This window comes from Oncorhynchus mykiss, chromosome 10, assembly GCF_013265735.2.
Source record: "Oncorhynchus mykiss isolate Arlee chromosome 10, USDA_OmykA_1.1, whole genome shotgun sequence".
Lineage (NCBI taxonomy): Eukaryota > Metazoa > Chordata > Actinopteri > Salmoniformes > Salmonidae > Oncorhynchus > Oncorhynchus mykiss.
In genome coordinates, this window is record NC_048574.1 from 78,355,064 (window position 1) to 78,371,090 (window position 16,027).

General features: G+C 46.2%; 1 protein-coding gene across 1 annotated transcript in view; it reads left to right on the forward strand.

The window, feature by feature from the left end:
* Positions 1–697: 697 nt before the first annotated feature.
* Positions 698–16,027, forward strand: part of LOC118936781 (von Willebrand factor A domain-containing protein 7-like) — a 28,312-nt gene continuing 12,982 nt past the window's right edge. The window contains exons 1-7 of the mRNA XM_036934064.1: positions 698–791; positions 3,256–3,445; positions 3,856–3,992; positions 5,850–5,994; positions 11,764–11,857; positions 15,197–15,328; positions 15,420–15,606. Coding sequence (XP_036789959.1) covers positions 3,260–3,445; positions 3,856–3,992; positions 5,850–5,994; positions 11,764–11,857; positions 15,197–15,328; positions 15,420–15,606 — 881 coding nt within the window. The 5' untranslated portion in view covers positions 698–791; positions 3,256–3,259. The remainder of the gene's footprint in view (positions 792–3,255; positions 3,446–3,855; positions 3,993–5,849; positions 5,995–11,763; positions 11,858–15,196; positions 15,329–15,419; positions 15,607–16,027) is intronic.

A 16,027-nucleotide genomic window follows, 5' to 3' on the forward strand; every position in this document is an offset into this window, starting at 1 on the left:
TACTCCTCTGTCTCTTTCTACTCCTCTGTCTCTTTCTCCTCCTCTGTCTCTTTCTACTCCTCTGTCTCTTTCTACTCCTCTGTCTCGGTCTACTCCTCTGTCTCTTTCTACTCCTCTGTCTCTTTCTCCTCCTCTGTCTCTTTCTCCTCCTCTGTCTCTTTCTCCTCCTCTGTCTCTTTCTACTCCTCTGTCTCTTTCTACTCCTCTGTCTCTTTCTACTCCTCTGTCTCTTTCTCCTCCTCTGTCTCTTTCTACTCCTCTGTCTCTTTCTACTCCTCTGTCTCTGTCTACTCCTCTGTCTCTTTCTACTCCTCTGTCTCCGTCTACTCCTCTGTCTCTTTCTACTCCTCTGTCTCTTTCTACTCCTCTGTCTCTTTCTACTCCTCTGTCTCTTTCTACTCCTCTGTCTCTGTCTACTCCTCTGTCTCTTTCTACTCCTCTGTCTCTTTCTACTCCTCTGTCTCTTTCTACTCCTCTGTCTCTTTCTACTCCTCTGTCTCTTTCTACTCCTCTGTCTCTTTCTACTCCTCTTCTCAGGGCTCGTCACCATAAGGGGTGGAGCGAGAGAGGGAAGGAGGAGGAAGAGGAAAGGAGGGAGAGAGACCAATGAGAGAATGAGGGGGTGGGTGTGTGAAAAAGGGGTGAGGGGTGGGTGTGTGAAAGAGGGGTGAGGGGTGGGTGTGTGAAAGAGGGGCTGTGGTATGTGTGATAGAGGGGGTGTGGTCTGTGTGTGTGGATGGGGATGGGTAGAGATTGAAGGGATTAGAGGAAGTAAAAGCGCGAAAAACAAGGTAAGGATGAATGTTTGTGCATTTTATGATGGAAAATGAACATGTTTTAATTCTGACAGATGATGTGTAACGTGCACATGTGTGAAGGAGGGTTTTCAGGTTTCACGTGTCTTTTGAAGGGAGAAATAAGGACCATGTGAATAATTTCATTTTAATTGTGTTAGATGATGCTCGTCACGCGTCTTTGCAAATGCCAAAATCAATGTTGTATATGAATGCCAAAGTGCACTGCAGTCATATGGCTTAAGTCCTGTTGCAGTACAGAAACAAAATACTGGGACAGTTTCATGAGATTAAAGGGGTAGTCTGCCATTGTAAAAACAAAACAAACGTATTTAAAGTAATTCTCATGATGATGTATCAATCGCAAGTTTAAATTTGGCTTTTAAACTTCAATTTTGTCCCCTTTTCAATGTCCTCATCTTTACATTATGGGAACAGTGATGTGTACACACACTGTTGTTGTACTAAGCATGAAAAATAATCAGAACAAATGTTTATGTGATGCAAGACCAGATAGTACGAGGGTCAGGAGATTTGAAAATCAATACACAGGAACAAATATGTTCATCAACAGTTTAAGAGTTTAAAAGGATGCATTATGAATTAAACATATTATTTATATATGTGTCATTTAGAAAGAAGCAGAAAATCCCCCCCCAAAAAAACAACCAAAAACATGCACCACCACGCCCATTATAATGAGACAGAAAAATGTCCTCTCTGACTCCATCTAGTGGTGGTGATCAGTAGCTTCACTGTATCAACTGAATGTACTGTTATCAGTTACCAACCGCTATCCCTGACCCTGTGACCTCTGACCCTGTGACCTGCCCAACACCATCCCTTATAAAATCCCCTTTGAGTCCCACTATGTTACCATGACAACATAACAGATACACCTCACTCAGGGGGTAGAACCCTCTGATACTGTCACCGTCTACCTTGTGAAGTGAAGGAAACCATATTACACCGTAAAGTTGGAACCCTCCACTCCCTGGTTGAAGAATGATGTTACCATCCAGAGTTAGTTTGGTCACCATCGTGACAAAAAAATATATATACCCATCATAATCGATGTAATCACGTTTCTCTAAAATCAATAGTAATCTCATCAGACTTCCTGTGAAACTAAAACCATAAATATACCTTGCTGTGGATTGACAGTTGAGTAACAGTGTGCAAAGCTGTCATGAAGGCAAAGGGTGGCTTCTTTGAAGAATCTCAAAAATGAAATGATATGTTCAACACTTTTTTGGTTACTACATGATTCCATATGTGTTAATTCATAGTTTTGATGTCTTCACCATTATTCTACAATGTAGAAAACAGTAAAAAAATAAATAATAAATGAGTAGGTGTTTCCAAACTTTTGACTGGTACTGTATCTATATACATACATACAGTGTATTCAGGAAGTATTCAGACCTCTTGACTTTTTTCCACATTATGTTACGTTACAGCCTTATTCTAAAATGTATGAAATAGTCCCCCTCCCCCCAATCAATCCATACACAATATCCCATAATAGCAAAGCAAAAACTGTTTCTATTAAAAATAAAATACTTAAATATTACATTTACATAAGTATTCAGACACTTTACTCAGTATTTTGTTGAAGCACCTTTGGCAGCGATTACAGCCTCGAGTCTTCCTGGGTGTGACACTACAAGCTTGGCAAACCTGTATTTGCGGAGTTTCTCCCATTCTTCTATGCAGATCCACTCAAGCTCTGTCATGTTGAATGGGGAGCGTCGATGCACAGCAATTTGCAGGTCTCTCCAGAGATGTTCGATCAGGTTCAAGTCCTTGAGGAACTAAAGCTATTCAGCTAAAGGATATTCACAGAGTTTACCAAAACATTATGAACACTAATACTGAGATGCCCTCAGAACAGCCTTAATAAGTCAAGGTGTGTCCTGTGGGTGTTGGACCATTCTTGATACACACTGGAAACTGTTGAGAGTGAAGAATCCAGCAGCTTTGCAGTTCTTGAATCAAGCCGGCGCACCTGGCATCTACTACCATACCCTTTTGTTTGTCTTGCCCATTCACCCTCTGAATGACACACATACACAGTCCATGTCTCAATTGTCTCAAGGCTTCTTCAACCTGTCTCCTCCCCTTCCTCTACACTGATTGAAGTGGGGTAACAGGGAATGTATTATGTACCAGGACAGGGGCTAAAACCCCGTCTCTAATTAGGTGTCAATGTCTTGTTATATTTTAATCATGTTTCGTGAAGATGCTTCTGTCTACTAACTTTATTATAGGACATGATGGGATGTGGCCAAGAGATTTAACAACAGGGGCTGGGTCGGGGATTTCCTTACAGTTGTTGATAAGGAAATCCCACTTCATGATGATGATGATGATGATGGTAGTCTAACTCTCTCTCTTTTTCTCTGTCTCTTGCTCCCTCACTCTCACTCATACCCCCCCCCCCCCCCACCCACTCCCACAGACTGATGATGTCAACAGTGCTGTGCATGTCCTTCTTGGCCCTAGTCCTATCAGGAGGAGCCTGGGCGTTTTCTCCCATTGGGGACGGAGCCTCCACCCATGTCAGCATCACAGAAAAAGCTGTGCTACAGAAGGTCACAGAGGTGTGCCGAGCCATTGCAGAGTCAGAGGGACGAGACTTCACCCCCACGGTAAGTGTGTGTGTGTGTGTGGGTGTGTGTGTGTGAGAGAGAGAGAGAGAGAGAGAGAGAGAGAGAGAGAGAGAGAGAGAGAGAGAGAGAGAGAGAGAGAGAGAGAGAGAGAGAGAGAGAGAGAGAGAGAGAGAGAGAGAGAGAGAGAGAGAGAGAGAGAGAGAGAGAGAGAGAGAGAGAGAGAGAGAGAGAGAGAGAGAGAGAGAGAGAGAGAGAGAGAGAGAGAGAGAGAGAGAGAGAGAGAGAGAGAGAGAGAGAGAGAGAGAGAGAGAGTTGTGTGAGAGTTGTGTGTCAGAATGAGTGTTAAGATTTTATTTTATCTAAATGTGATTTTCTTTATCTACCTTTCCCTCAATTCTGATTGGCTGTTTTCTAACCTCTACCCTTTGACCTATGACCTTTCCATGTAGGGCAATTCTGCAGAGGAGCTGGTCCAGGCCTGCCTGGGACCCAAAGCAACAGGTGAAGTGTCAGCAGCTAAGTTCAAATCTGCCCTGAATGAGATCTACATACAGAACGGACAGGTGGACAGAGACTTTGTCAACAGGTTGGTGCTCCATTGATAGAGAATGAGGTTCCCTTATCATGTCAACAGGTTGGTGCTCCATTGATAGAGAATGAGGTTCCCTTATCATGTCAACAGGTTGGTGCTACATTGATAGAGAATGAGGTTCCCTTATTATGTCAACAGGTTGGTGCTCCATTGATAGAGAATGAGGTTCCCTTATCATGTCAACAGGTTGGTTGGTGCACCATTGATAGAGGATGAGGTTCCCTTATTATGTCAACAACTGAGACATACACTGAACAAGTTCCACAGACATGTGATGAACAGAAATTGAATAATGTGTCCCTGAACAAAGGGGGGGGGGGGGGGGGGGGGGGGGGGGTCAAAATCAAAAGTAACAGTCAGTATTTGGTGTTGCCACCAGCTGCAATAAGTACTGAAGTGTATCTCCTCCTCATGGACTGCACCAGATTAGCCAGTTCTTGCTGTGAGATGTTACCCCACTCTTCGACCAAGACACCTGCAAGTTCCTGGACATTTCTTTGGGGAATGGCCCTAGCCCTCACCCTCCGATCCAAAAGTTCCCAGATGTGCTCAATGGGAATGAGATCCGGGCTCTTTGCTGGCCATGGCAGAACACTGACATTCCTGTCTTGCAGGAAATCACACACAGAACGAGCAGTATGGCTGGTGGCATTGTCATGCTGGAGGGTCATGTCAGGATGAGCCTGCAGGAAGGGTACCACATGAGGGAGGAGGATATCTTCCCTGTAATGCACAGCATTGATATTGCCTGCAATGACAACAAGCTCAGTCCGATGATGCTGTGACACTCCGCCCTAGACCATGACGGACCCTCCACCTCCAAATCGATCCCGCTCCAGAGTACAAGCCTCGGTGTAAAGCTCATTCCTTCGACGTTAAACACGAATCCGACCATCACCCCTGGCGAGACAAAACCACGACTCATCAGTGAAGAGCCCTTTTTGCCAGTCCTATCTGGTCCAGCGACGGTGGGTTTGTGCCCATAGGCGACGTTGTTGCCTGTGATGTCTGGTGAGAACCTGCCTTACAACAGGCGTGCAAGCCCTCAGTCCAGCCTCTCTCAGCCTATTGCGGACAGTCTGACCACTGATGGAGGGATTGTGCATTCCTGGTGTAACTCGGGCAGTTGTTGTTGCCATCCTGTATCTGTCCCGCAGGTGTGATGTTCGGATGTACCGATCCTGTGCAGGTGTTGTTACATGTGGTCTGCCACTGCGAGGATGATCAGCTGCCCATCCTGTCTCACTGTAGCGCTGTCTTAGGCGTCCCACAGTACATTGCAGTCCTCATGCCTCCTTGCAGCATGCCTAAGGCACGTTCACGCAGATGAGCAGGGACCCTGGGTATCTTTCTTTTGGTGTTTTTGAGAGTCAGTAGAAAGGCCTCTTTAGTGTCCTAAGTTTTCATAACTGTGACCTTAATTGCTTACCGTCTGTAAGCTGTTAGTGTCTTAAAGACCGTTCCACAGGTGCATGTTCATTCATTGTTTATGGTTCATTGAACAAGCATGGGAAACAGTGTTTAAACCCTTTACAATGAAGATCTGTGAAGTTATTTGGATTTTTACGAATTATCTTTGAAAGACAGAGTCCTGATAAAGGGGTGTTTCTTTTTTTTACGTTTTTTTTTTACCTTAATTTAACTAGTTTTAACTAGTATTCCTAAACTCATTATTGTAAACATTTAGGATGTGCATCCTTCTTACACCCTTCTTCTAGTTTATCTAAAATATGAACTATTTAAACAACTAATCATTGTCATTATTATGCCAGTCCAAGTGAACATTTGGTATATCACTCCTACAGCCGTTTTCTATATAAAAGCAATTGATCATTATCTTTATTATAACAGCCCAGCCCATCATTTTAACTCAGAGGCGTTTGCTCTGGGCCGGCGCCTTATAACTGATGGGGTGGCCAGCATCAAGGCCAACGTACAAAAGGAGAACTTCCAGGCTGCCAGAGAGACACTGGGGAGAGTACTGCACACACTACAGGTAAGAGGAGAGAGAGGGGGGGGGGGGGGGGGGGGTGAAAGAGGGGATATGCAAACATTTCCAGTAGCTAGAGAGACACTGGGGAGAGTACTATACACACTACAGGTAAGAGGAGAGAGAGGGGGGGGGGGGGGGGGGGGGTGAAAGAGGGGATATGCAAACATTTCCAGTAGCTAGAGAGACACTGGGGAGAGTACTATACACACTACAGGTAGCTAGAGAGACACTGGGGAGAGGACTGCACACAGTACAGGTAGCTAGAGGGACACTGGGGGGAGGACTGTACACAGAACAGGTAGCTAGAGAGACACTGGGGAGAGTACTGCACACAGTACAGGTAGCTAGAGAGACACTGGGGGGAGGACTGTACACAGTACAGGTAGCTAGAGAGACACTGGGAAGAGGACTGTACACAGTACAGGTAGCTAGAGAGACACTGGGGGGAGGACTGCACACAGTACATGTAGCTAGAGAGACATTGGGGAGAGTACTGCACACAGTACAGGTAGCTAGAGAGACACTGGGGGGAGGACTGTACACAGTACAGGTAGCTAGAGAGACACTGGGAAGAGGACTGTACACAGTACAGGTAGCTAGAGAGACACTGGGGAGAGGACTGCACACAGTACAGGTAGCTAGAGAGACACTGGGGGAGGACTGTACACAGTACAGGTAGCTAGAGAGACACTGGGGGGAGGACTGCACACAGTACAGGTAGCTAGAGAGACACTGGGGGGAGGACTGCACACAGTACAGGTAGCTAGAGAGACACTGGGGGGAGGACTGCACACAGTACATGTAGCTAGAGAGACACTGGGGGGAGGACTGTACACAGTACAGGTAGCTAGAGAGACACTGGGAAGAGGACTGTACACAGTACAGGTAGCTAGAGAGACACTGGGAAGAGGACTGTACACAGTACATGTAGCTAGAGAGACACTGGGGAGAGGACTGTACACAGTACAGGTAGCTAGAGAGACACTGGGGGGAGGACTGCACACAGTACATGTAGCTAGAGAGACACTGGGGGGAGGACTGTACACAGTACAGGTAGCTAGAGAGACACTGGGAAGAGGACTGTACACAGTACAGGTAGCTAGAGAGACACTGGGGAGAGGACTGTACACACTACAGGTAAGAGGAGAGAGAGGGGGAGGGGGGGTGTTAAGGGTTATGAACCCAGTGAATAAAGAGAAAACTATACCATAAAAATGCCATAAATGTGTCAATCTTATGAAATGTATATCTGCAGGATACATTGGTCCTTTTAGCATGATATATTATGTTTCATAGGGTATTTATGAATTTATGGATGTCCTTCATCCATTTGGTATGATGTGTTACAAATTACAATTCATATGATATGTTACGAATTTCAATTTGTTATTGCTAACGTTAGCTAGTGGGCTAATGTTAGCTAGGCTAGAGGTTAGGGTTAGGGTTAAGGTTAGGGTTAAGGTTAGGAGTTATGTCAAAGGGTTATGGTAAGGGTCAGGGATAAGGGAAGGGATATCTAAAAGGGTTAAGGTTAGGGTTATTAGGTTAGCTAACATGCTAAGTAGTTGCAAAGTAGCTACAAAGTAGTAAGTAGTTCAAAAGTAGCTAATTAGCAAAAATGCTAAAGTTGTCTGTGATGAGATTCGAACGCACAACCTTTGGGTGACTAGATGTTTGCGTTATATGCCCGGCCAACCACTCTCTGTTCACTCATGTAACCATACCAAATGTAATATATGTTCGTTATGTTCTTTTCAGTATCCAGGATAAACGTTAAAATTTACGCCATTTAGCAGACACTCTTTTCGAGAGAGAGAGAGAGAGAGAGAGAGAGAGAGAGAGAGAGAGAGAGAGAGATCCAACGCTTTCAAGAATCAAGGGAGATAAGATCAGAAGTTGCAGACCAGCCACCAACTCCCTGAGATAAATCAGACACTTCTTTAGACCTGCATCTGATGGCGCCTCACAGACTGGAGGACAGCCAGCAAGATAAATCTAACCCTTGGTTTTCTTCTGAACTATCTGAGCTCATTTAGATGAGAAATCCGGCCTGAGCCAAAGCAAGGAAAACTGACTGTGTAGTTGTCTGGCAATCTTTCAGACAACTGAGAAAGAGACGTACAATCTACGTTAAGAAAGCTTTTTAAGCTCTATCTCTGACTCTGCTGGTGATCGTACATTTTTTGGGGGGAAACATTAAATGTACTGAAGCGTACAAATTCCTCTTCTTTCCTGCCTAAGCAAGTTCTGTCTGACTCTGGCATCATAACGGAGAACACTGGGACACATGGAGCTTTTTTATCATCATTTTATCTTATTTTGAGAGAAACTGGGGTTTAATTTACACTGGTCAATCAATCAACTGCCTTTCCCTCTTCCAGCCTCTAGCTGACTTGACTGTTAACCCGTCAGCTTCTAGTGAATATTTTGTTGTCATTGCAACAGTTCACTGTGATGTGCTGGATGCCTTGCTTAAGATTCATGTCAAATAATCCACTGGGGCTGATATGCTTGATCCATTTTGGCTGCAGCTCTCTGCCCCCCTGATTGTTGTTAACCAATATTTTTCATCTGATGGACTCCCGAGTGGTGCAGCGGTCTAAGGCACTGCATCTCAGTGCTACAGGTGTCACTACAGACCCTGGTTTGATTCCAGGTTGTATCACAATCCGGCCATGATTGGTAGTCCCATAGGGCGGCTCACAATTGGCGCAGCGTCGTCCGGGTTTGGCCGGGGTACGCTGTCATTTTAAATAAGAATTTGTTCTTAACTGACCTACCTGGTTAAATAAAGGTTAAAAATGAAAGATTATATATGATACTATCGCCCAAGGTTTGGAAGGCTCCCCTTTCACAAAAGTGATGACCCTTGTGTCCTAAATAATGAATCGCCCTATCTCTAAATGTTCTTGACTAGCTAAAAATATTAGAATCCTTGATTCATTCTCAAGCTAAGATCATTCTTATCTTTGAAATGTACATCGGTCAGGTTTTAGACTAGGTCGTAGCACTATCTCTGCTGCATCCATGGTTCTAAATGTACATCGGTCAGGTTGTAGACCAGGTCGTAGCACTATCTCTGCTGCATCCATGGTTCTAAATGTACATCGGTCAGGTTTTAGACTAGGTCGTAGCACTATCTCTGCTGCATCCATGGTTCTAAATGTACATCGGTCAGGTTGTAGACCAGGTCGTAGCGCTATCTCTGCTGCATCCATGGTTCTAAATGTACATCGGTCAGGTTGTAGACCAGGTCGTAGCACTATCTCTGCTGCATCCATGGTTCTAAATGTACATCGGTCGGGTTGTAGACTAGGTCGTAGCACTATCTCTGCTGCATCCATGGTTCTAAATGTACATCGGTCAGGTTTTAGACCAGGTCGTAGCACTATCTCTGCTGCATCCATGGTTCTAAATGTACATCGGTCAGGTTTTAGACCAGGTCGTAGCACTATCTCTGCTGCATCCATGGTTCTAAATGTACATCGGTCAGGTTTTAGACCAGGTCGTAGCACTATCTCTGCTGCATCCATCAGTCAGGTTGTAGACCAGGTCGTAGCACTATCTCTGCTGCATCCATGGTTCTAAATGTACATCGGTCAGGTTTTAGACTAGGTCGTAGCACTATCTCTGCTGCATCCATGGTTCTAAATGTACATCGGTCAGGTTTTAGACCAAGTCGTAGCACTATCTCTGCTGCATCCATGGTTCTAAATGATGTCGTTAATTGTATGGATAAAAGGCAACACTGTGCTGCTCTCTGTCATCGACCTGTCAAAGGCTTTTGATCCTTTTGATCAGTCACTGCTCATTCAGATGCTTTCCTCAACTGGTCGTGAACAGGCTGCATGGAACTTTTCAAAACCACTTTACAGATTGAACTTAATGTATACCTACTCAGGTTTCCTGGATATTAGATAAGGGGTCCCGTAGGAGTCGATTGAAGTGTCTATCTTACATCTAGAAGATATAAGAAAGTTCAGGAAATATGTCTTTTTTATGCATATTAAACCCCTTTTTTGGGGGTATGCACAAAACTACCTCCATACTGACATTATTTAATTTAACCGGTAACGAGTCCCTTGACACATGGGGTCACATTTGTTTGTAGCCCTTCAGACGAGTCTCGTGGGGCAAAATGGAGACCGCCATTATGTTCGTGAGAGTCTCATCTTTTCATAGAGTGGTTATTGTAGTAAGTAAGCCAAACCGTTCGGACGCTACAAGACATTTTCCTGAGAAGACCGATTTTCGGGATGTCTCTTGGTCTGACAAACATCGCTGTAGCACGACCACCTTTGACCACAGATAGGCGGATGCAGTGGTTTGAGAGGCAGCCCAAGCAAAAAACAGATATCTCTTCCTTAAACTGACGGATGATGCTGGGGATTTTTTATTATGTTACTTAGATCGATGCAACGGTCCTTCAATAGACTCTAGTACAGGGGTGGGCAAACTTTTTGGCTCGAAGGGCCACATCGGGGGAAGCATTTTTTGAGGGACCAATTGTTTGTTAAAATGAATTTGCATCAGCCTCCTGAATGGCGCAGCAGTCTAAGGCACTGCATCACAGTGCTTTAGTTGTTACTACAGACCCAAGTTGATCCCAGGCTGTGTCACAGCTGGCTGTGACTGGGAGACCCATGAGGCGGCGTACAATTGGCCCTGCGTCGTCCGGGTTAGGAGAGGGTTTGGTAGGCCGAGACTTCCTTGTCCCATCACACTCCTGTGGTATCCCGGGCGCATGCATGCTGACACGGTCGCCAGGTGTGTGGTGTTTCCTCCAACACATTGGTGCGGCTGGCTTCCGGGTTAAGCGGGCATTGTGTCAAGAAGCAGTGCAGCTTGGCTGGGTCGTGTTTCGGAGGACACACGGCTCTCAATATTTGCCTCTTCCGAGTCCGTAAAGGATTTGCAGCGATGGGACAAGACTGTAACTACCAATTGGATACCACGAAATTGGGGGTAACAAAAAAAATCTATGTTTATGTCTCGCGGGCCGTGCTAATGCAGATTATTGAACTGATGTTCCTATTGGTCCTAGACTATGGTGACATCATCTATATGAATGTAGATGCCACCTCATTAAAGCCATTAGATGCAGATTGTCACAGCACACTGCGCTTTATTACCGCTGACAATTTTACTGTTCAGCACAGCATTCTCTACCAAGGTGTTGGCTTGGCCTCTTTGATGTCACATAGGTTGATACATTGCTATGATTTCATTTATAAACATCGTTACTAAACTTTAGACATACGAGTTACCACACCCGGTCTCAGGGATGGAAATTCCTTTGGTCTCTACTGAGTTAGGTTAATCAGCCGTTCGTTTTTCTCTAAATGTTCTTAAATGTGATGTTTTGGTGCCTCTAGGTCAATTCAGAAAGCTGATTGAGGACCTTATTACTTATGACCATGACCATCTCCAGTAAAAGTTGCGCCCCTGTTTTTGATGTGTGGATTTTCTGTAATTTCTGTAATTTAGGGCTGATCTGTAAAAGTGACATTGGTCTCAGTATGACTCCCTGATAAAATAAAGGATAAATAAATTGAAAATGAATAAAAAACACAAGGAATTAAAGGGTAGAGAGAGAAGGAGGGGGGAAGAAAACATCGCACCTCATCTCTCATTTCATATTTCACCTTGGCTCAAGTGTTATCATCTGAACCAAGTTAACTTCTGTCTAGAGGTGTCTGTAATAGGGAATTAGATAGATGGCTTTCCCTCAGACACAGACTTGGTATATAATACATGCTTGTGTTTTTTCAGGACTTCTACAGCCACAGTAACTGGGTGGATCTGGGATACACTGAACCCTACGCCAACCTGATCCGCCCCGATCTCCCACTGGAAAACCTGGCAGGTAGGGAGGGCTTGAGTTAATGCAGCAACGAGGACAGCTAGGCATGGGATCCAACTGGAGGGAGGGAGGAAGGGTGGTAGGGCAGGGAGGGAGGGAGGGTGGGAGGGTGGTAGGGCAGGGAGGGAGGGAGGGTGGAAGGGCAGGGAGGGAGGGCTTGAGTTAATGCAGCAACGAGGACAGAGAGGCATGGGATCCAACTGGAGGGAGGGAGGAAGGGTGGTAGGGCAGGGAGGGAGGGAGGGTGGTAGGGCAGGGAGGGAGGGAGGGTGGAAGGGCAGGGAGGGAGGGAGTGTGGTAGGGCAGGGAGGGAGGGAGAGTGGTAGGGCAGGGAGGGAGGGAGGTTGGGCAGGGAGGGAGGGAGAGTGGTAGGGCAGGGAGGGAGGGAGGGTGGTAGGGGAGAGAAGGAAGGAGGGAGGGAGGGAGATTGGGCAGGGAAGGAAGGAAGGAGGGAGGGTGGTAGGGCAGGGAAGGATGGAGGGTGGTAGGGCAGGGAGGGAGGGAGGGTGGAAGGGCAGGGAGGGAGGGAGTGTGGTAGGGCAGGGAGGGAGGGAGAGTGGTAGGGCAGGGAGGGAGGGAGGTTGGGCAGGGAGGGAGGGAGAGTGGTAGGGCAGGGAGGGAGGGAGGGTGGTAGGGGAGAGAAGGAAGGAGGGAGGGAGGGAGATTGGGCAGGGAAGGAAGGAAGGAGGGAGGGTGGTAGGGCAGGGAAGGATGGAGGGTGGTAGGGCAGGGAAGGAGGGAGGGAGGGTGGTAGAGCAGGGAAGGAAGAAGGAAGGAGGGAAGGAAGGTTATAGGGACGGGAAGGAAGGAGGGAAGGTTATAGGGAAGGGAAGGAAGGAGGGTGGTAGGCAAGGATGGAAGGAATGAGGAGGGAGAGTGGTATGGAATGTGAAGAAAAAGAACGATAGCAGATAAAAACAGGAGACGAGATAAAGAGATAAATCTGAAGACACATGACTCGACCTTCGCCTCTCCCGAGCCCATTGGGGAGTTGCAGCGATGAGACAAGAATGTAATTGGAACGCAATTGGATATCAGGAATTTGGGGAGAAAAAAGGGGGAGAAATACAAAAATTAAATATATTTAAAAAAATGTAAATGCAAAAAAATATACCAAATGAAAGTATTTTATACTACAACATATCTACACTATATATACAAAAGTATGTTGACACCCCTTTAAATGAGTGGATTTGGCTGTTTCACCCACACCTGTTGCTGACAGGTGTATAAAATCGAGCACACCGCCATGCAATCTCCATAGACAAACATTGGCAGTAGAATGGCCTTACTGAAGACTTCACTGACTTTGAACGTGGCACCGTCATAGGATGCCATCTTTCCAACATATTTTCTGCCCCGCTAGAGCTGCCCGGATAACTGTAAGAGCAGTTATTGTGAAGTGGAAATGTCTAGGAGCAACAATGCAAACTTTTAGGCCACACAAGCTCACAGAATGGGACCGCCGAGTGCTGAAGCTCGTAAAAATCGTATGTCCTCGGATGCAACACTCACTACAGAGTTCCAAACTGCCTCTGGAAGCACAACTGCACAATAGCTTTTCGTAGGGAGCTTCATGAAATGGGGTTCCATGGCCAAGCAGCCTCACACAAGCCTAAGATCACCATGTACAATGCCAAGAGTGTTGTAAAGCTGGCCACCATGGGACTCTGGAGCAGTGAAAATGCATTCTCTGGAGAGATGAATCACTCTTTATCATCTGGCTGTCCAATGGACTAATATGGGTTTGGCAGATGCCAGGAGAACACTCCCTGCCTCAATGCATAGTGCTAACTGTTTGCTGGAGGAGGATTAACGGTCTGGGGCTGTTTTTCATGGTTTGGGCCCCTTAGTTCCAGTGAAGGGAAATCTTGACGTTACAGCACACAATGACATTCTAGACGATTCAGTACTTCTGAGTTTGTGGCAACAGTTTGGGGAAGGTCCTTTCCTGCATCAGCTTGACAATGACCCCATGCACAAAGCGAGGTCCATGGAGAAATGTTTTGTTGAAATCGGTGTGGAAGAACTTGACAGGCCTGCACAGAGCCCTGACCTCAACCCCATCGAACATCTTTGGGATGAATTGCAACACCGACTGCGAGCCAGGCCTAATCACCCAACATCAGTGCCCGACCTCACTAATGCTCTTGTGGCTGAATGGAAGTCCCCACAGCAATAGTCAAATATCTAGTAGAATGCCTTCCCAGAAGAGAGGAGGATGTTATAGCAGAAGAGGGGGGACCAACTCCATATTAATGCCCATGATTTTGGAATGAGACAAACAGGTGTCCACATACTTTTGGTCATGTAGTGAGTGTATTTGTATGTGTTGTAGAAACTACTGTGGGCTAGCATATTGGCTTTTCTCACTGGTGATGTGTAGAGGTGTAGTGACACATTTGGGGATTTTAGAGATATCTTTCAATTATTTTGAATGACAGTGAACAAAAGTATTTCATATATTGTATAGACTAAAAAAAACAAAGAAGTTTAATAAAATACTTATTTTACTATGAAGATAAGGGGTGTCCCTCAGTTTTATGTCATTTGTGTTACCCCCTTGAAAATCACAGATGAAAAAGATATACAATGACCTTGAGCATTCGAGCCTAGTGGTTAGAGCCTTGGGCCAGTAACCAAAAGGTTGCAGGATTGAATCCCCGAGCTGACAAGGTAAAAATCTATCATTCTACCCCTGAGCAAGGCAGTTAACCCATTGTTCCCCAGGCCCCGAAGACATGGATGTCGATTAAGGCAGCCCTCCGCACCTCACTGACTCAGAGGTGTTGGGTTAAATGCGGAAGATTCATTTCCGATGAATGCCTTCAGTTGTACAACTGACTAGGTATCCCCCTTTCCAAGGGTTATCTGGGGAGGGTTTATGTTAAAGAAAATGATTAGCTAATCACACCCTATCAGTGTCATACATTTGAGGATTCCGTGAATCATTTGGTGTGTCTCAATCCAACGTGTCACTTGGTGTTAGTCAATTTAAATGAAGGGAAATAACACTGTGAGCAAAATCATTATTCACATCACTAGAAATTCATTTTTAATGGCTTGATGACCTCAGATTTGAGCATTTGTAGCCTCCATTTCAGAAAATCCTCCTTTACTTAAAATGTATCATTGGTGTTACCATCATTCATGTTACTACTCCTACAGGTGGTACAATGTTATTATAATGTTAAAAACTATTTAAAGTTATTGAGGTGCCATATTGGTTCATTTAGAATGGGAAGATGTACACAAATGCATTCATATAACAATAAATCTGCTCTTTTTTTATGCCACCGTAATTCAAGAACGACCCTTGAAAGTTGTGTTTTGGTTTTGTAGATGTTAAAACCCCGACCTGCAGTGACTGTGCCAATGGGGGGTTCTGTTCCAACTCCATTCTGCCTAACATCCTTAATGAGAAGAAACTCACCTCTGGGTACATGGGGATCTTCTCCGCAGCTAAGCCTAAAGGTACACACACACACACACCAACACACACACTACCCTCCCCACATACCCACACACTCTCTAAATAACACCCATCATCACCTCTCCCCCCCAGGTAAGTGTAGTCATGGCGGTGCAGCTGACCTGACCAGCTCCAAGGCTCCTCGCGGGGGCATCAGCAAGGATGAGCGTCGCTCTGACAACGTGGCCCTGCACACCGCTGCTGTCACCGTGGCAACAACCGCAACCCTCCAGCTGCTGGACGACATCCGGGGAGCCGCCGGTGACAACAACTACCTACGGTACGGAGAGGGGTAGAGGGGGGTGAAGGGGAGGAGAGGGGTAGAGGGGAGTGAAGGAGAGGAGAGGGGTAGAGGGGGGTTAAGGGGAGGAGAGGGGGTGAAGGGGAGGAGAGGGGTAGAGGGGGGTGAAGGGGAGGAGAGGGGTAGAGGGGGGAGAAGGGGAGGAGAGGGGGTGAAGGGGAAGAGAGGGGTAGAGGGGGGTGAAGGAGAGGAGAGGGGGTGAGGGGAAGAGAGGGGTAGAGGGGGGTGAAGGAGAGGAGAGGGGTAGAGGAGGGTGAGGGGAGGAGAGGGGTAGAGGGGGCTGAATTGGAAAGGTAGAGGGGGGAAGGGTAGAGAGGGGAAGGGTAGAGAGGGGGTGAAGCAGAGGAGTTCAGTAGGGGGGAGGAGTAGAGGGGGGTGAAGGGGAGGAGAGGGGGGAAGA